Raw genomic sequence first — 20,324 nt, forward strand, 5'->3', positions numbered from 1 at the left:
TGGATCCTTCCAAGGCCAGTGGGCATTGAGGACACCTGAAGGAATCTACCTTGAAGTGAAGGAGTCACTTCCCTGCATCTGCAGGCACTGCAACTAAGCTGACCGGTCTGCTGATCCTGAGATCCTACAGACTCCGAAAGGCTCAGCAACACAGGTGGTGGTTCTCCCTCTCTTGAGGCCTGCCTTGCCTTCTCACCAGGTTTGAGGCCAGTATCCCTCATGGGAGCCGCAGGAACCGAACCCCTGTGCACCGCGTCGACTTGCAGTTACAAAGGCTTGTTAGCTTCCTTCCGCCAAGATCTTGGGGCTCCAAGTAGCCCCAACCATCTCCAGTGACCAGAATCTTTGTCCACACCGCATTGTTTACACCGTGGCTTGCATCTTTTGGTGAGCTGCTCGAGATCCTCTTGCAACTCAGATTCCTCACCTCCCCCGATCTGTTGTTTTCTCACCTCTGTTTCTCAGAGCACTAAAAAAATAGATGGGGAACTGACTGTGCTGGGTGGGCGATAGATGTCTCATGTGAAATTACTTCTCTGTGTGGCTTCCGGTGCCAAGATAGAGCCAGAGCCCCCTATCAGTGTAAGAGAGATATGAAATGTTTCCTCATCCAGTCTGTGCCTGAGAATATTCAACAGATGAGGAATGTGCCTGTAGATTATGTTTCCACCAGAAAAATAGTTACTGAAGGTAATTAACTTTCACCTTTTTATGGATAACTGTTTATAACAGCTTTGTTATCCACTGCAGGGGTTCCAAATAACATCAGATGGACTAGAAGGACAAAGATTACATTGTCTTATTTTCACTTTTAACCTTGCGGTGGAAACCAGCATGTAATGGCGCAGCACTGATTGACTTATAGAATGCTAGCGGAGTGAATGCGTAATATTTCCGATTGAAAATGCGCCTGTTCTCCACCTTCCCTTCCCCTTTAAGAAATATTATGCTCCTGGTGTGTGTAGCTTTAGATATACATACTGTGCTTACTCCAGCCATCAAGTTTTGGGCTTAAATGTGTGAAAGTTGCTTTTCTTCAACGAAGTCTTTCAAGTCATAAGGTATGGTGACTCCACCTTTTGCTGGTAATGTACATGGGCATCAGCTCCATTGCTAAATTGTTTTTTCTCCGCTGGCGGGTTCAGACATGTCCCACTGAGTTCCAGGTTGATGCTGCATAGTGTTGTCGCTGTGCCTGTTCAGATCCACCACTCTCGTCAATGCTTACAATCTTCGCGAACACTCTTCTGTTCGAAGAGTCACACAGCCTTCCCTCTACACCAAGACCTTCCAACCCTCTGCACGGGGCATCACTTCTCTTGGAATCCATCCGCTCCTCAACACCCAACAATGGTCTGTCTGTAATAGAAAGGACTCCATTCTGGTACTGCCCGAAGTGTCAAGCCAAATAAACAAGCCACCTCCATCAGATCTGAAATCTCGGTCTTCCTGTTTAGGGTGCCGCCCCTTCAGGAACAAAAACACCCTTTGATACTGCCGTGCTCAATGCATAGCTGCTGCTTCAATGGCACACCAGCAAGCCGAGGACACTCTGGACCTGTTTAGGGGCCAGGACGTCGAAGGCGATCTGCAACCCCGGAGCTCTGGGCCTGAGGCCCAGGCCTTAACACTGGAGGAGAGTTGCGCCAAAGTGGATGAGCTCCCATATGCCCAGCATCCTGTATCGAAGTCGGCTGCAGCAAGTACAGACTTGCCACCTCCCAACCCGCAACACCATTAAGAAGCTGAGCATCACCCTTGAGGGGATCCAGCTTATAAGCCCGCCATGAGGCTTGCGGTCTGCCAGTGCCACAAGGCCATGATTGGAACTGACTTGCTGCTTTGGATCTTGCGCTCTTCCAGGTCTTGGAACTGAAGTCCTAGACGAAGCCAAGCACTTCGGCTTTGACCACCTCATTGGCCCCTGTTCCTCCCAAAGGTAAACTGACTTTTGAGAAAGCCCTGAAACCCACTAATGGAGTCTGCGCCAAGAAGCCTTGGCACCATGACCAAGACATCTCTCCACCTCCTTCTCTGCCCTGCCTCCCTCCACCTCACCTTTATTCTCCTCCTTTGCCTTCCTCTCCAGGCCCACCTCTCCTCTCCTCCCCAACAGACCCATCACCTGATTCTCTTCAGGGATCCCCTCATTCTGGTTTTGGTGGAGACCGCTCCAGGTCTCCCTATGATATGCCCCTGGGCCCACATATTCATGATGACCCAATGCGATGACTATGACTTTGATCCCCCTTCGGGAGACATACCCTGACGTTTATCCTGCTAATCCGTCCCCACCGGATGACACTACCTCTTATCATGAGGTCCTGCAGAGGGAAGCCACTCAAAGGTCTATGCAATATTTACCTATGTTAAAGGGGATGCTCAAGCATGTCCCCAACATCTTTAAAGAGCCAGTAAAGCCCCAAGTGATCACCCTTAGGGTTGCTAAAAAAAAATACAAACCATCCCTTTCGGATACTCCTTACAGGAGGGGCCAACTTCAACCTGACTCCCTGGTTGTCCCCACCGCCCATAAGCATGCCAGCGGCCAAAGCACTGGTGATTCCCCCTCCCGATAGGGAGAGTAAAAAGACAGACCTGTATTGCAAATTCCATAGTATTACTCTACTGGTGTGATAAGGCATACTGGGGTTAAATGGAGGAATTGCTTCAACACCTCCCAGACCAGTCAGCGAGGTGGGCAAGAGCTTGTGGCAGAGAGCAAAATTATGTCCAATACCAACATTCAGTGTGCCCTCGATGCAGCAGACCCAGCCGAGTGGTGCATTAACTGTAGTGTCCTCCATTGCCGACACGTCTGGCTCCAAGTTTCTGGTTTAAGCCAAACGTGCAGCAGCATCCAGTCAACTTGCCATTTGATGAGGAGCACCTATTCGGCCTGCAAGTTGACCAGATGCTGGAAAAAATCCCCAAAAAAGGACACCAAGACTGCTAAGGCTATTGGGACATGACAGACATCATCTTTCACTGTTCCCAATACTGTGGAGGGGCTAAAATGACCACTCCTGAGGCATCCACTTCATTCCCCAGCCAACAATAGCAACAGACACCCTCTCGAGGCAATTACAGGGGAGGGTACAAAAACAGCAATAATAGAGGAAAGGGCAGAGGCACAGCCGCTAAAGAGGCTGCGCCTGCTAAACGGTGGGGACCCTTACTCCTCCCTCACCCCTGACCACATAACACATCTTGGGGGAAGACTGCAGGGGGTTATGTTCCTCTGGACAAAGATCATTTCAGACCAGTGGATTCTCAGCAAAATAATAGAGGGGCATTGTCTAGAACTCGATTTAACACCACAAAACATCCGCACCAGCAGATACAAATGCACCTTCTTCAGGAAAAGATGCATGCACTCAGCCGGGGCGAGGCACGGGTGGGGGTTGCATAGAACCTGTGCTGCCACAACATTGCGCAAATGGGGTATATTCCTTACAGGGGTTGCATAGAACCTGTGCTGCCACAACATTGCACATATGGGGTGTATTCCTTGTACTTCCGAATTCCCAAGAAGTATGGGTCACTAAGGCCCGTTCTCGACCTTAGGCCCCTCAACAAATACATCCTGCCGGAGCACTTTCACATGGTTAGGCTCCAGGATGTCATCCCACTACTTCAGCAAGGCGACTTCATGACTGCCCTTGACCTCAAGGAAGCCTGCTTCCACATTCCCATTCTCCCTGCACATTGCCAGTTTCTCCAGTTTGTGGTAATTGGTCAGCATTATTAGTTCAAAGCAGTGGCCTTCGGGGTAACCACAGCCCCCAGGGTGTTCATAAAGTGTCATGCTGTGGTGGCCGCTCACCTCATAAGGAACTGTATCCACGTCTTATCTTACTTAGACGATTGGCTGATCAAAAGTATAAGAGAACAGCAGTGGCTAGGACACACACCAGTTGCCGTTCATCTCTTACACTGCCTGGGCTTCACCATCAATACCACAAAATCTCATTTGCAGCCCCTTCCAATCCAACCCTTCCTAGGAGTCATTATCACTAATACATATGACTCTAGGAGTCACAGGGAAAGCATATCCCAGTTCTGCAAGGATCCATGCTTCCCAAACACTGCGCCCTCTTTTTCAGGGAGATCGTCGGGTAACAGTCAGAAAGGTCTTGCACCACCTTGGCATGATGGCCTCCTGCATTGCTATAGTCCCCCCATGCAAGGGTGAAGATGTGCCCATTGAAGGAGTGCCTGGTGGAACGGTGATCACAGGCAGAGGGTGATTGGGAGGATCTAGTGTTGATCTGAGGCTGTGATGCAGATTGGGGTGTACAAAATCTCCCTACTTCCACGGATAGAGTAATTTCACAGTTACACGCACATACACTCACCATACACTAGGGCCCATTTCACTAACATACACTCAAATACTCTACCAGCATTGAACCTGTGGAAAGAAAACTCCTAAACCCCACAACTACACCGAGGTCGATAAGACCTAGCTATTGCAATTGTCATAATCTAAACAATCTATACATCAATAATCAAATAGAGTACTCAATAATTGACAAGAAATAATCACCAACATCGTATTTAAAATTATGATTCTTTATCTAAAATTTGTCAAAGAAATTAATCAGAATAAATCATTTTCTCATAATTACCTATTCTAGCTAAATGTCAGAATGGGTCATCAGGACAAGTCTCTCAGTAGAAATCTCCCAAGTCACCGTCCTCTCAGCATCGATCTTCACCAACGAAGGTTTGGGAAGCAAAATTCCGAATGCAAATGAACACAGACCCTCTCTAGTCTAGTATATTTATAATGAAACTTGCAATATTAAAGAAACATTAAATGTTTACACATCCGCCGAACCGCTGAGCAGAGCGAGCAGGAAAGGATGTAGCATCGCTACATTTGGAAAATCTCCGCTCAGGAAATCACAAAAATAAAAAGACAGACCAGGAACCAAAAATAAAAATGTATCTCTTTACAGTCCACATTTCCTCAGCGATGACACAATGCTCAGAGTTCTTTCTTAACAGTTCCTTTGTCCTCCAAGGCTGTCCAATACATCTGGAAACCTGCCCAGAACTGCTGCTGTCCTCACAGAAAGTTTTAACCAGGCAAGGACTGTGATCAAATGTGTTCAGCAAGGCCTTCTCATCACAAATTCTCACTCGAGGCCAGGCTGCAAACGGCGGACATGTTTGGTTAAGCCAAAATGGACCATCTTAATTAAAAGAGACAAAAACAACGTTACCACAGCATAGTGATTAAACAGTGTTAACCCCACTAATAACCTTATGTGTATGTAATTATCTAGCTTTAGCAACACAGAAAAGCATTAATTCAAAAGCGTTTCGTGCTTAAAATAAACAGCACTCAGCAACGTTTATTTAATAAAACATGCACATTTATTAAATAGCAATACAAAAGCATTCCCTCGTGTCGGTTTTCTTCTTATTAGTATGTTGGTAAGTTTAAACATATACACAAAACAAATAATTAGTAATTAATAATTAATAATGTTAACTTATGACAAATAGACAAACCAGAGCTTCAAAACCCTATAGATTTTCATTAGAAAATCCTGCTCCAGCAGCTGCACTCCTCGCTCTCTGCAATGATGGAATGCCACAAACCTAATGTAAGGATGGCCCTTTCTAGAGCCAGTGCCACAAATGACTATCACTAGGGATTTCTTGCTCACTGGTTGTGGGTGCCCTTACAGGAGTTGACCGTTCAAGGGATGTGGACATCCCATCAACAGGGTCTTCACATCAACCACTTGCAGTTGATAGCTATCCAGCTAGCCCTCAGGGTGTTCCCTCCGAGTGTCCAAGACAAAGTAGTACTCATTCGTAGAACCAACACAACTGCCATGTTCTACCTCCAGAAACAGTGTGGGACACACACTTTGCAGTTGTCTCAACTAGCCCAGGACATTTGGCAGTGGACAATCCATCAGAGTTGCATACAGTACATAGCAAGAGTAGAGAACAATTTTGCAGGCCTAGTCAGCTGGAGGCAGCAACATGTCCACAAGAGGGAACTCCACCCCTAAGGTCTGCTACCATATTTGCACCGTTGCGGGTTAGCCCACATCGACCTTTTCACCCACGTCAAAAAACGTAAAAATGCCCAGCTTCACCTCCAGGTTCCCACATCGAGTCAATGGCCAATGCACTATGGATGAACTGGTCAGGAATATTTGCCTACTCTTTTCTACCTCTCCCATTTTTTCTGATTGTGGTTCAAAAGCTTCTGCAGACATCTCACTCTCATTCTAGTAGCCCCTACCTGGGCCAGACAGCCCTGTTTGACCACTCTCCTTGACATGTCTCTAGTGCCCAGCGAGTTGCAGCCCAACCGAGCTGCTCTTCTCTCACGAAATGAGGGAACACACAGACACCACAAACAACTCAATCCTGCGATTTAGCTCCTGAGGCCCTAGAATTTGGATACCCCCATTTAACTTCAGAGTGTATGACCACCCTTAAAGAGGCCCGCAGGCCTACCGCTAGAGCCGTCAATGCAGCCAAATGGAAACTGTTTGCGTGCTACTATCTTCCTAAACATATTGACCCCTTCAAACCAGCAGTTCAAGACATTGGGCCTGATTGACATCTTGGTGGATGGGTTACTCCGTCACAACAGTGACAGATATGCCGTTCACCAAAATATAAATCCCATTATATCCTATAGGATTTATATTTCGGTGGACGGGATATCCATCACTGCTGTGATGGAGTGACTTGTCTGCTGAGATCTAAATCGGGCCCATTTTCAGATATCTGCTTCACTAGCAAAAGTCTGGTCTTGCTTATTCGTCTCACAGACTTCACTTAGCTGCCAGTGGGGCTACTTTCAAAACAGAGAACACTTTTTTTTAATAGGGTCCCTGTTATCAAGGCCTTCATGGAGGGGTTTGAAAGGATTATTCCTCTGTGGGAGTAACCTGCTCCCATGTGGAACCTCAATATTGTTCTCACAAGGCTTATGGGCCCACCTTTTGAGCCACTGAACTCTTGTCTGTTGCAATTTCTTTTCTGGAAAGTTACTTCCCTCAGGCATGTGAGTGAGCTTCAGGCTTTTATGCTGGAGGAACCTTTTTTCCAAGTTCACAATGATAGGTTAGTCCTCAGGACAAACCCAAAATACCTTCCTAAGGCAGTCTCTAGCTTTCCCCTTAATCAAACCATTGAACTCCCAGTTTTCTTTCCACATCCAGAATCAGTCACAGAATGTGCTCTACATACATTAGATGTTAAGAGAACCCTAATGTATTACAGAGGTAGGACAAAACCCTTCTGTAAGACTCAGCCGCACCTTGTCTCCCTTTTCAAAATGCACAAAGGACGTGCTCTCTCTAAAGTAGGTATAGCATGCTGGTTGGTCAAATGCATACAGACATGTTATATCAAAGCTAAAAGACCTTTACCTGTTCCTCCCAGATCCCACTCGACCTGCAAAAAGGATCTTACATTGATTTCTTGGGAAACATTTCTATAGCTTGACATCTGCAAAGCAGATACATGGTCTACTCCCCACACTTTTACCAAACACTATACTTTGTGGATACCTTAGCTTGCCATAAAGCTAGTGTTGGCCAGACTGCCCTATGTACATTTTGTAAATCTTCTTCAACATCTTCGGGCTAGCCACCACTTATGGGAGGACTGTCTTACAGTCTATGCACAGCATGTTCATCTACAGCTGCACGTGCCACAAACTGAAAATGTTACTTACACTGCAAACATCTTTTCTTGGCATGTAGTGCTGTAGATTCACTTCTGCCCAATGTCCTCACTGTTAGCCTTTTTATGTGTTTTAGAAAAAAAATCTTTAATCTTCCTTTGCATAGTCATCCTCTCCTGCATCTCCATGCTCCATATACATCCATGCGGGAAAAACAATCTAACAATGGTGCTGATTGCCATGTGTATTACCAGCAATAGGTGGAGTCACCGTACCTCATGTCTCTAAAGACTTCTTCGAAGAAAAACAACTTGTACATGTCTGAGCCCAAAACTGTATGTGAATCTACATGCCACAAACAGATGCTCACAGGTTAAGTAATATTTTCCTTCTTAGCCCCCCACTCGAGTAAGCGCAAGGTAATTCCTATTGCATTGTAAGCACTAACTTTAACCTTCCCTTTAAAGTAAAATACTTTTACCTCTTTTGTATAGTCTGCAGAGCTCTAGTTTTGAACAAGGCATCTACTGAGTGCAGCTTTGCAGAAACACGTTTTTTACTATTCGTTCACTGATAAACCAAAAACACCAATCAGCCTCACCTAAACCAAACTTTTGGTTTGTTTCTGAGCACCATTTCAACCCAGAATGCTTGGTGATTTAGTCTTCCCAGAACTGTGTCCCCTGACAGAGTCAAGAAGTTGGACAGCTAACTCAGAAAGATTTGTGGCTGTTGGCCCAAAAGCCTTAAATACCTCACCCATGCTCTTCTGCTATTCAAGTCCACTATGGTAGATGGTTGACCTCTTATCTGGCCTCCTGCCTGAGCACTGATGCATAGTTTTCTCTACTGATCACGAGCAATATGGATACATCGAAACAAACACTGCTTTTACCTCGATGTGAATACAGGGGAATGGTCAAGAGGCACTGACACCATAATCAGACACAATCCCTTGATGCATGCTTCTGGTTTTTCTGGAGACATACTAGCTCGGTTGATTGACGCAACAGGAGGCTTTTTAGGAAGAAAGTAGGCAGCTCTTTCAAATGCTTGAAACGTAATGCCACATCCTCTATTTTGACCAATTATGGGGCAGAAGAGCCCACAGGGATCACCCACGTCGTCACTGGATATTGCCATTCACTTTTACGTTCCAAGATCTGTTTATGCCCAGCTATCTTTCAGCTGCATGACCCCTGAGGGAAGAAAATGTTGAGATTTCTTCTAAAATGTAGGATGCGCCCCATGTTAGTCGGCTGCGGACAGAATTCGAGAAAGGGCTAATTGCATGTCAATCAGATAAACACATTCTTTCAGATATCTATGCTTTCCTTCTTATTCCCATATCACACACCAAGACTCTGGCACAGCGCAGGTGGGATAAAGAGTGCAAGGCTGTGTTCACACCTGAGTAATGGTATGACATAGTACACAGGGCCAGGGCATCTGAATGCAACATGGTGGGGAAGAAAATGTTCCTTAAGATAGCCCACTATTGGTACTACACTCTGGCTAGAATCGCCCAATGGCTGGTGGCGCCCTTACAGGAGTTGAACAATGCGGACAAGTAGGCACCCTTACACACCTGTTATCACTGTGTCCTCATATCCACCACTTCTGGTCTGAAATCCTGGCCGATATTGATAAAATTCATTTGACGAAATTGCCTAGGTTCCCCAGTCATATATTGTTGGGACTCTCAAATGCTTTGACCTATTCCGTGAAATCATGCGATGGGCGAGCCATCACACTAGCGATTGGAGCCGCTAACCAGGTGGTGTTGTCCCATTGGGTTACCAATGTTATCCCGACAAAGTTGGATTAGCTTCATTAACTATGGGAGCTCGTGGGAATAGAGAAGTTAATGGCGACTGTCACACATAGTCTGCTACGGGTTGATAAAACATAGGGTTCTAGTATTTGATTTTTAGCAACCAAATTTATGGAACTGACCTGTCCTGTCTATTTGCGCCTACTTCACCTCATTCAACCAGCTATCTCGTATGAGTCACAAACCTTCTGACTATTGTCTACCCAACCTCCATATGAGACACTTTTTGGGTATATGATGATCTTTTTGAGTGTATGTATTCCTTCTGTTTGTCCTTTTTTTAAAAAATATATTTTTTTACTCTTTTTCTTCTGTTTTTCGTCTCATATTGATTTTTTGTCTCTTTTTTCCCCACCGACCTGCGTATGTAGGTGGGTTGATGTTATGCCCTGCTTAGAATAATAAGATGTAAACCATAAAATGTAGGATGAACACTTCACACAAATGGGTCATTTGGAAAATGAGATCATACTACTCCCTATCATTGAAACTTTCACACATTGGAAGTCGAGGGCGGGGCCTAGCTTTCTGAGGTGGAGGACGGCTTTTGTGAAATGGGCAGGTGCGGAGAGCACACTTCGTTTGCAGTTAGCACATAGGAGGAACGACGAAAAGGCCTTGGCCCGTGCATGGAAGTCATTGGTGGTTGAACTTCAGGGGCTGGGGTCGGACAATAAAGGAGAAGGGAGCATACCTGACGGACAGGAGGAAGCGATCAGTGGGGAGTAGGAAGGGGGCCATGATGGTGGGTGGACACGCTCGACACGGCTGACCCTGGGGGAAAGCCCAAGCTGCCATGGGTGGGTCTGAGCACCTCTACACGAGTCATAGTAGGAGGGGGGGCCGTATCAGGGGGAGGACAGGAAGACGGGGGCACACTGACATGGGTTGCGGGAGGGAGTGGGGGGGGAGCCCAAGCGGGAAGGGTAACTTTTCCTATGCATAAGTAGTCGAACTGCTGTATGTCACACTCTCCGGTGGGGTGCTGGGGCACCTGAGGGAATTGTATTGGTTGTTGGTACGAAAATGATAAAAAAATGTTTAAACAAAAAAAAATCATTGAAACTTTCACACATTGGATGAATACGCACCCCCTCCCTTTCACAGCAAGTACAGGAAAACGCAGAAGTTCATGATGGTGACCCCGACACAAATTAATCAGGCCTTGGTGGTTCAGACAGGTTGCTCTTGTTGGACTGCATAACACATACTTCCTTATATCAATATGGCACTGCCACAAAAGTCACTGAGGTTTGTGGGCGATGGACAGCATTTTCATTTTGTGACTCTTCCCTACCTAGCTCGAATCATCTTTTAGAGTCCACCAAATTAATGGTAGTGGTTGGAGCCCACTGCTTGGGAGATGGGTCACACGTCGTCCCCTAGCTTGAAGATTGCTTGATAAAGGCTGTGTCGCTGGAAGCCGCATCGCATCTCTGCAAATGTAGATGACTATCTGTATTCTCCGCCGTCTTAGTTTGTCTCTCAATCCACAGATGTCAGTTCCGATATCCCACTGTAACCTAGTGATTTGGTTTTACTAGAAAAAATATATTTTTTGATAATTCAACATTTGGAATCTTAAGACAAACTGATTTAGCTCTGTTAATATATACATTCGAAATTAGAGAGGTGTTACCAAACGAAGCAATTGCGCAGTGAACATGAGTTAAGCGAGTAAGAAGTGCACTAGTGCTACACAGTATATGCATAAATAATGACAATGGAGGATGCACAGTTATTTCATCTGAACTCTTTAACAGAATTGCAGGTTACTGGATTACATAAAAAGTACAGTACACTATTATTTTGTCAACGTTTCAACCCCTTGAGGTTATTTGTACAGTCATCATCAAAATGGCAGAAACCACATGTAGGAAGCTGGCTCTGTATATACTATACGAAAGTAAGTTATAGTGTGCACAGAGTCCAGTGGATCCCCAGAGGCTTTACAGAGGCTAAAATAGATAATACTAATGCTCTCTTTGTGGCAGTGCGGATGAGCAGTTCAGAGGGATGTGTTAAAGCATCTGTTGTACACACTCAGGCAAGAAATGATTACCCACACTGCATGACTATATCCGAGACCAATTGTGTGTAAAAAGTATTACTTTTTGTATGTTTATCACTTAGAACCAAAGATACTTTGTTGCATAACATACGTTTTGCAATATCACAGCTTCTAAGTTTCAAGATTGACTCTGGGCAAGGGTCAGGTAAGAGTAGAGACTGCACCTCCAGTGGCACTGGGGCGGCCGGGTGCAGAGTTCAAATTCTGTGACTGGAGCCCAATATTAATCAGTGGAGGCTGGGGGCGCTCAAAGGGGTTCCGGTTGAAGGAAGGTAAAATCTGAGTTGGGGCGGGGGGATCAATCTCCAGGGGTTTAGACCAACACTGTGGGAAGGCTACGGGGCAGCATCATGCACACACCCTCAGCAGCACAGAGGTGGAGTGCCAACACAGTGTTAGGCGCCCAATACAAATCAGTGGAGAACAATGGTCTTAAATAAAGGGTGCAGGCTGATAAGCTGGACGAAGGGAACCGGTGGCTCTGGAGATAAGTTGAGATTCTGAAGAACTCAAGGACACAGTTGGTGGAACTCCCCAAGGCCTGGGGGCTACGGGTGCAGGGGTGTCTTTAAACGTCAGAAAGGTTTTACCAGAGCCGGTTGCCGTTGGGGGAACCTTTGTGTTGAGGCTGCAGGCTTCGTCATGGAGTCCAGGAGAGGTCACCCTGGGCTGGGCTGGAGCTCAGGACCGCTGGGTAAGCTTCTTGGGACCAGTGGGCCACTTCAACTCAGACTGGAGGCGTCTGGTGCAGAGGTGGTTCGGGAGATCTAGTTGTGCAGTTCAGCAGGGCACTGTAATTATTGTTGTTGGTTTCTTTGTGGACAGGGACACTGTCCTTGGGAGTTATTGGTCTTTGGGGAAGGCAGGCAGGCAGGCAGTCCTCCCAGGGTTTTGGAGGTCACTGGGCCCACAGGACGAGTCGCTGTTTGGAGCAGGTTTCTTCAAGGGCTGCAGACAGGCTGGTAGGGCTGGGGCCAAATCAGTAGTAGTCAGGAGTCTTCACTGCTGGTATGGCTTTTTTGTCCTTTTTTTTCTTCTTTAGCTCTCCAGGAATCTAAGGATTAAGTTTCAGGGGTCCACTAAACACTCAATTTAGGGGTGTAACAACATGCTGGAAAGAAGTAGCCAATGGGCTACTTACCTTTAGTGTGACTACACCCTTTGTATGTCCACTCCCTTTGGTCAGGGGGCATACCACTAATCCTAATGGCTGAAACCCATACAATCAATATGGAGGATTTTTAAAGGAGAGGGTCATATCAGCTCAGGACACCTTAGGGGTGATCCTGGCTGAGATGGGACACACACCTCCTGTTTACTAATTTTCCGGCCGACCTTGCTGCCGAAAGTGGGGCTTGGGGAGGGGGGGGGGGGGTGCATCTCCCCTAGCTGCAGAGACCCTGGCTAGCATAACAAATGGCACGAAGTCTTTGAGGCTCACCGCCCTTGAATGCTGTTACTGCTTGAGGGTAGGTGTGAAGCACCTCCACCTAGGGCAGGCTTTGTTTCTGACCCACGAGAGCACAAGGCTCCCACCTCAGGGGGTCTGAAACATGCCTGGAAGTGGCAGGCCAGTGCAGACCAATCAGCCACACACATCTGTAGAGATTCCACAGGTTACAATGGGAACCACTTCTGCAGTAACCCACACGACATGCTAAGCATATAGCCTGTGCTGATGGTCACATCCTTACAACCTTCTGGTGGGAGACCCAGTCACAGCAGACAAGCCACAAATCACATTTGTGACCATTGCACCCCTCAGCAGGTGGGGAGTTCATTGACATCTGTTATTGAACACACTGTGTATCAAAGAGATGTAGCATCTCTGCATCATTGTCAGTGTTGTGGGAAATCATGCTCTTTCTGAAAACTGTTGTTTCCTCTGTGCAGGGCCAGCATGTTTTGTGTCTCACAGACAGCACAACAATGATGCACTGTGCAAACAGGGTGGGTCAGCTCGAATGACTGTAGCATGGAGTGATTCGTATTCAGACTGGGTAACACCATGTGAAAATCGTGAGGACCAACAGACAAAAATCATTTGGTAGATCATTATGCTGGTGTACTTCATAACCATTGGCGCAGGCCACCCTACAGAAGACCTTAATATTTAGACTGCTGATGCATGAGCATTAAATGTGGAACCACGCTACCATTCATTTCACCACTTATGAAGAACATCAAAAATACATATGTTTTCACCTTCAAGTTTATGACGTACATGAAGTCAAGTAAAAGCATTAAAACCTATAGCTTACTTTCTGACTTGAGCCTGGCACTCACTTATTAATATCTTTTTAGTATTAGAGTTGTTGCCACATGGTCAGTATTGGATAAAGGCTTGGTTTTGCAGATGTCATGGTGGCGGTATTCCACCAAGCCCCTGTAGAGTTGTGTTGCATACAAAATAAAGCAACCACTCTTCAGTCCCACAACGTCACTCAGCATTGGTTATCTGCTCAGAGCACATTTTCTTGCACCACGTTCTCAAATTTCTTGTGTTAAGCTCTGGTCTCATATCTCCTTATCTTGATTCACAATCTTGCCCAACAAACTGCTTCATTCAGGAAAATCTTGACAGATGTTGGATTACAATCCATTTCTTCACCCCTTTTTGACCTCCCTCCTCCCAATCTTGAGCACACCCCTCGGTTGCATGTGACATTCAAGTCCATTCGCTCTTTTTCTTAATTGATGCACTCATATCCAAGTGCTTGCTGCCCATTTATAGCTTACCCCTCATGGGTGCGGTAAACACGGTGGAATGGGGTGCTATTCAGATGGATTTCCAGTGATTAAGGTTGGTTCACAAATTTCCATCCTTCACATTCTGCTGTCTACGTGATTCTTCTGGGGAGGGTGTTGCTGGGCCAAAGGCACTCAGGCTGCAGTTCACAGATAATACTCCATTAAGCCAGAATGTTTTTAGGTTTAGAGTGTTCCCATCCACATGGGACTTAGCCTGCCAGTTTTTGCTAGCCGATTCCTTTTTAGGGCAAGGTCAACATCGATTTGTTATGATTGGTCACCTTCACAATACCCCCAATGAGCACAAGAGGCTGTATGGTTTCTAAGGTAATTCCAAATGCTGAAGATTTACGATTCTGCATTTATCACTTCTTTGCAGTCGTCGACAATTACAATTATAAAGATTTTATCCAAATTTCAAATGCAAAGGTATGAGATATGTATTTTGTTTTCATATGTACAAGATGAAGAAGAAATACTTTATTGTTTATTAATAAAAATCATTATAAACAGGAAGTAAAAATAAAAAAACATTAAATTGTGGAAAGGCAACTAAACATTGTAAAGTGTCAAATAATATCGGGGATACATTATATTTCAATTCAGTAATCACACCATAGTTTAGCAGCATTATGAAGATTTTTCTCCACATCCTAATTTAAAGTGCCATTGCTAGAGTGCCTTAATATGTAATCATTACAAAGATGCCAACCTTCTCTGGTTGACGTTCCATTTCTAATATTAGAAATCAGATGTTTCACACAAGTCACAAAGGACAACGCTGCATTATTTATAAGCGCCATGAAACCTTTGGGTGTACGTGCGCTCTAGAAATAATTTTAACATAACATAACATAAAACGAATAATAACCTTTTTTTCTAAGAAATTTTATAAGAATTACCCACAGTCCCCCGTATTTTAAAATTAAAATATAGAAAATGTCATAATTAAAAAAAAACTATATAAAGTGCCACTGTGCAAATCCTTTTTAAATGGAGCCTTTATCAAAATCTTCTAAGAATTGCTTGCACTGCCCCTCTTATAGATCAAAGTGATAAAATGCCATAATTAAAATATCATAGATGCGGTGCAAACCCTTTCAAAGAAGTCTTTCTTACTTACGTCAATCAACATTCTATATAGTTGTCAGTTTATGGAGGTATAATTGACAATTATATCTTTCGGACAGCATCATTGGACTGGCCAATTATTGGTTATCACAAGCTGATTACTGGTTATCACAAGCCCCTATCATCAGGTGGCACCCTCTAAAGTTAACTTTTTTTCTGCAATAAGAATAAACTTTACAAACTGTGTTGTTAAATGAGCCGATTTCCCGGAGAGGCAAGTGGTAATTGCTTGTCGACATGTCCTCACCCCGTTTTCTTTAAGAATCAATTTCAATAGGGCTTTCCTCTCTTCTAGCAGTTGTGGACAAACGGATAAAATATGCAGAAGTGATTCATTATGAAAACCGCACAACCTACAACTGTTTGAGGGCCACATTTTTACCCATGGGGGGGTTCCATCCTTTGTGGGGTATCTCCCAACTCGTAGCAGAAGGAATTTATCTCTTTTAAGGGGTTTTAAATCGGAGATGAGATAAAATTGTGGCTCCAATTTGGTGAATGAATTGATAACCGACCATGCATGGCTTTTTTTTAGCAAGCTCATCCTTATATATTAGAATCGTTAGGAAGTTGGCCGATTGGTTTAATGTTTGTCTGTACACAACTTTATTTCTTGCTATCTCTTCAAAAGGGTGAAACTTTAAAAAAAATGTAAGCTCTCCGATAAGTAAAATCTCCAACCCTCAGCATGCTCATATCCCATTATTTCTTGCCAGCAGAAATTAGCAAGTGTGCCTGGGTCTGAATAAAAGAAGGAATATAAAGACTTTAAAAATGCAGATTGTCTTATTAAAGATTGTCTTTTCAGACCAAATTCCAATGTGACATTGGCGTTCCCGATGTTCTTTGGAACCCTGAAGACCGATTTAAAAACTTTTATCTGTAGATTGTCAAGAATTTTTGAGTCTTTTCCTTGGAAAATCACTGACCTATAGGCCAGGGAAGGAATCAACTTTGCTTTATTACCTTAAGTAAGTGTTCATAATTCAGACATGCTAATGTATCGCTCAGCTTTCTGAAGGCAAAAGACAGTGCCGTAGCTTTCGCTTTTAAGTTAAGAAAGTACTGTTTAAAAGACAATCTGTTGTCGAATGTAATTCCTAAATCTTCATAACATTTTACGGTTTCAATCTTTAAACATTAATATTCCAAACTCTTATGTCAGATTTAGCCGAACAAATCGTCATTATTTTTGTTTTTTTAGTATTGATCAGTAAACCATTAGCTAATATATATTTGTTAAAATAATCTATTAATCTTTATAAACCTATGGGAGTATGGCTTAACAGTATGGTATCATCTGCGTATTGTAGATACTTTATATTTTGACCTGCAAGGTTGGGCGAGTGAGCATTAACATTTTTAAAATGTGACTGTAAATCGGCCATAAAAAAATTAAAAAGACATGGGGATAAGACACAACCTTGTTTAAGACCACTATACGTTTTGAATCAGCAAGTTTTACAGATGAATATACTTCCTTCATGCTTCTCAAAATAAAGTTATGTGGTCAAACGATCTGAAATTGAAAAATCCCACCACTTGCATGGTTAACTGGCTTTAGGTCATAAGACTGGTCAGAAGTATTTTTGAGATGTGATCTTCAATTTGCATTTCCGGGCCCTGAATGTATTTGCACTGTTGTTTTGAAGGTCTAAAATGATTCTACGGCTTTCTCTCTTTTCTCACCATTTCATTGTGTGAGTGGGTTTTAAGGCGCAGGAATTCGGGATGTGATTAGTCTAAATAATGAAGGTGCTTCATTATGATTTTTTTATATGATTGAAGCCTGCTTACAGTTTAAAGTATGTACTTTTCAAAAGTGGAATGTGCCTCTAATTTTCCACAAAAAAATAATGTTCCTTAACTTAATGGAACATTCTTATTACTTTTACTTCCTCCTAGCTTTCTGTTATAGTATATTCATATTTCCACATAATTTAAGTGTGGTGCTAATAGGTTTAATTGCCAACTTGCATTTCTTCAACTAATAATACATTCTTATTTTTGTTTACAGTTGGAAATTAAGAGCTTTGATAAAAGTAAGTTGAAACATGTTGAACAATCTGAAAAGATGGAATGTGATCGCTTAAAAAATGGGGGTGAATCTGCAAGTGAAGATGATGGTGGTTTTGGTGGTGAAGAGGATGTCGAAATCATTCAAAACACCAAATCAATGCATCGAAGGCACACAGTTAAAGTGGGGTATTTACCAGAGACCCTGGGAAATACCAGTGACAGTAGCGATCTATTAGATTGTACAGATCACAGTAGCCCTTTGTCTGAACAGAGCTGTGGAGATTATGAGCACATAGACAAAGAGTTAGAGGTGTGCAGTCAAAATCCTAAGAATCTAAGACTGTTTGACTTTCCCCTTCAAGAGGAGAGTATTACAAAAAGTAAATCTGCTTCAGAAAGACTACCTCTTGAAAAGGACCATGAAGTATTGTGTGATGAAGCACACCGGCGATGCTCATTGGACTTGAATTTCTCTGTTCTAGAAACGCCACCACAGTCCATAAGCCAAGGACCTCAACAAGAAAAAACTGCCCAATCCTGAGACTATGCAAAAAATGAAATTCATCTATCAAGGCACTAGTTTAGAATTGTTACCGTAAAAGAAAAAATAGGTGTAGATTGTACCTACTTACTCCAGTTGTATCACTAAAGCAAATGTTTATAGTATAAAATTCTCCTTATTAAGTGTATTTAAAAAAAATGCACGAAAAGTTTGTTAATGAAGTTGTCTCTTTGTCTTCGGTACTAGAAAGTAAATATACAGCTATACTAAATAAAATGTTGATACAATGAATTAACATTATGTGAAAAATGTATGTATTAAAACAAGAAAGGTCAAATCCTCTCTTAGAAAATAATTTGTACTGAATTAAAAAACTGAACAACTTGGAACAAACTAATTTTTCCAACTCTCACACTTAGTGCTTTTATGCAATGCTGCTAACTAAAATCAAATTTGTTATGCTCAAGCACAATAACAATTATTTAATTTCTTGCCACGGGTAATCTCAACAGCACAAGCAAAGGGTGTTAGGTGTTTTTCTTTTTTGTAGTAAAGGCAAATCAAAGCTAAATTTGTTAGCTGATATTGATGTAAATGGTTGTCATGTAATATATTGCAAAATATTTGTGTAAAAAATGCAGTTTTATCAGATTTTGTACTACAATGCTGATAAAATAATTTTGCTTTTGGCAAGCCTGTAAACTTTAACTCAAAGCATAACCTATATGCACAGTCTTGCAAATGCTTGTATTCCTGCAGAAGAAGTGTCACATTTATATTTTTGTACTAAGTAACTTATGATTTCATGTAATTTTCTAATGTGCCTTTGATATGTGCCAAATGATGCAATCAAACACGTATAAAATAAAGGTTATTAAAAGTCACAATGTTTTGGAAATGCGATAACTAAAAGAATCATTTCTTCAAATTGAAACCTACACAGTAATCAACAACTAATTGCTAATAATTGAAATCTGTATTTTTTACCTCTCCATGTGGCAAAGCTAGTTAATGTAACTGTGTCCCAGACCATTATCTTTAGCCGCCGTATGTGAGAGTGCAGAAATGTCTCTAGAAATTACTTGTAGTGGGGGGCCTACATGGGCAACATAGAAACAGGTGGGACAGCTATAAATGGTCATCTTCAATAGAAAGCACATTTTTTAATTTGCTAATAACTTTGCTGCTAGCTTGAATCTGCATGAAAGTTGGAACCCAGTTAGTGTATTTGACTGTTTCAGTATTCCAAATGTCGTATGGATCTGACCACAAGGAAAAAGTCAAAACTGATATTCTATTTTAGTTCCAGTGAACCTTTTCGGTCTCCCTTGCAGCAAAATCTATTGAACGGAATCCCTTCAAACTTAGATTGAAACTAGAACTGTACACAGAATAGACCCTTTTTGTGAAAGGACAGTATTGTGATATTTGTGTTACCAAAAGGTATCATGTGGTCTTGAAGACTTGGGGCATGATTTAGATCCCTTCCTAGTGGCGGTTACAAGTACTCTGTCAAGCTAACGGAGTCCCGCCTGCCTATTTAGATGTTTGCTGGCTGAATCGTCGTCCGCATCGTTAGACTGTTTACCATTGTGTAAGTTGCACACCTCCGTTGAAGCAGCAGACTGGTTAACAGTACTCTGTCGTAGTCAAGCCGGCGGGTTTCCGACGAGCCAATTTAAAATTCCCTGTTGTACTGATGTTGTTCTAGCCGCGGTTTCCTGACTGAGTGAGTCTCTGGTGTAGTGGAGACTGGTAAGTACCGTTTTTATAATGTGTCACTACACATATAGGTTGTGTGTGATTTAAAAATATAAGTAGGTAATGTGTCATGCTCAGGCTTTTTTGTACATATAGCATAGCACGTTGTGAGCGGGTAGATACTACTGGAGACTGTTTTGGTGCTTCAAGGATTTTTATTGTTTTGTGCACACGTCGTCGTAGAGGAGTGGGTCGATAATATGGTAGTGGAGTCTCTTTCTCGCTTCCTCGGGGTTCCTTCCTTCCTGCCGTCCTCCTCCTCCCAGGGTATTGTTCCAGTTTGGGCTGGCTCGGTCCTCGGGTGGCGGCGTGGTACCGATGATCCCTGGAAGAGAAACAGAAAGGGTTCCAAAGGTCAGTGGCCTGTTATCTTTCAGTTAAAGACGTGAGGGAAGGGGGGGTGAGGGATCACTCAGTGCTCAAGATAATGCTTATGGTGAGGGGTGGTGCTCGGGGTGGGTTATTACCGGAATATCACCAGGGTATCATGAGTACAGGCTCTGAGGTCCCCTTACGCTGCTACTGGCGGCGCCCCTTGTTCCCCACCCAGCCCGTGAAGCGCTCGCGTACCTGCGAGAGCCACGCT

The 20,324-nt window shown here is 43.4% G+C and overlaps 1 protein-coding gene across 6 annotated transcripts in view; it reads left to right on the plus strand.

Annotated features, from left to right (window-relative positions):
- ANKRD27 (ankyrin repeat domain 27) overlaps positions 1-18,861 on the plus strand; it is a 595,879-nt gene extending 577,018 nt beyond the window's left edge. For all 6 annotated transcript variants that reach the window (XM_085639132.1, XM_085639135.1, XM_085639137.1 and 3 more), the window contains one exon: positions 17,474-18,861. In XM_085639132.1, coding sequence (XP_085495258.1) covers positions 17,474-18,016 — 543 coding nt within the window. In that variant the 3' untranslated portion in view covers positions 18,017-18,861. The remainder of the gene's footprint in view (positions 1-17,473) is intronic.
- Positions 18,862-20,324: the final 1,463 nt, after the last annotated feature.

The sequence above is a fragment of the Triturus cristatus genome, chromosome 12 (genome assembly GCF_964204655.1).
Source record: "Triturus cristatus chromosome 12, aTriCri1.1, whole genome shotgun sequence".
In the NCBI taxonomy this organism is placed as follows: Eukaryota; Metazoa; Chordata; class Amphibia; order Caudata; family Salamandridae; genus Triturus; species Triturus cristatus.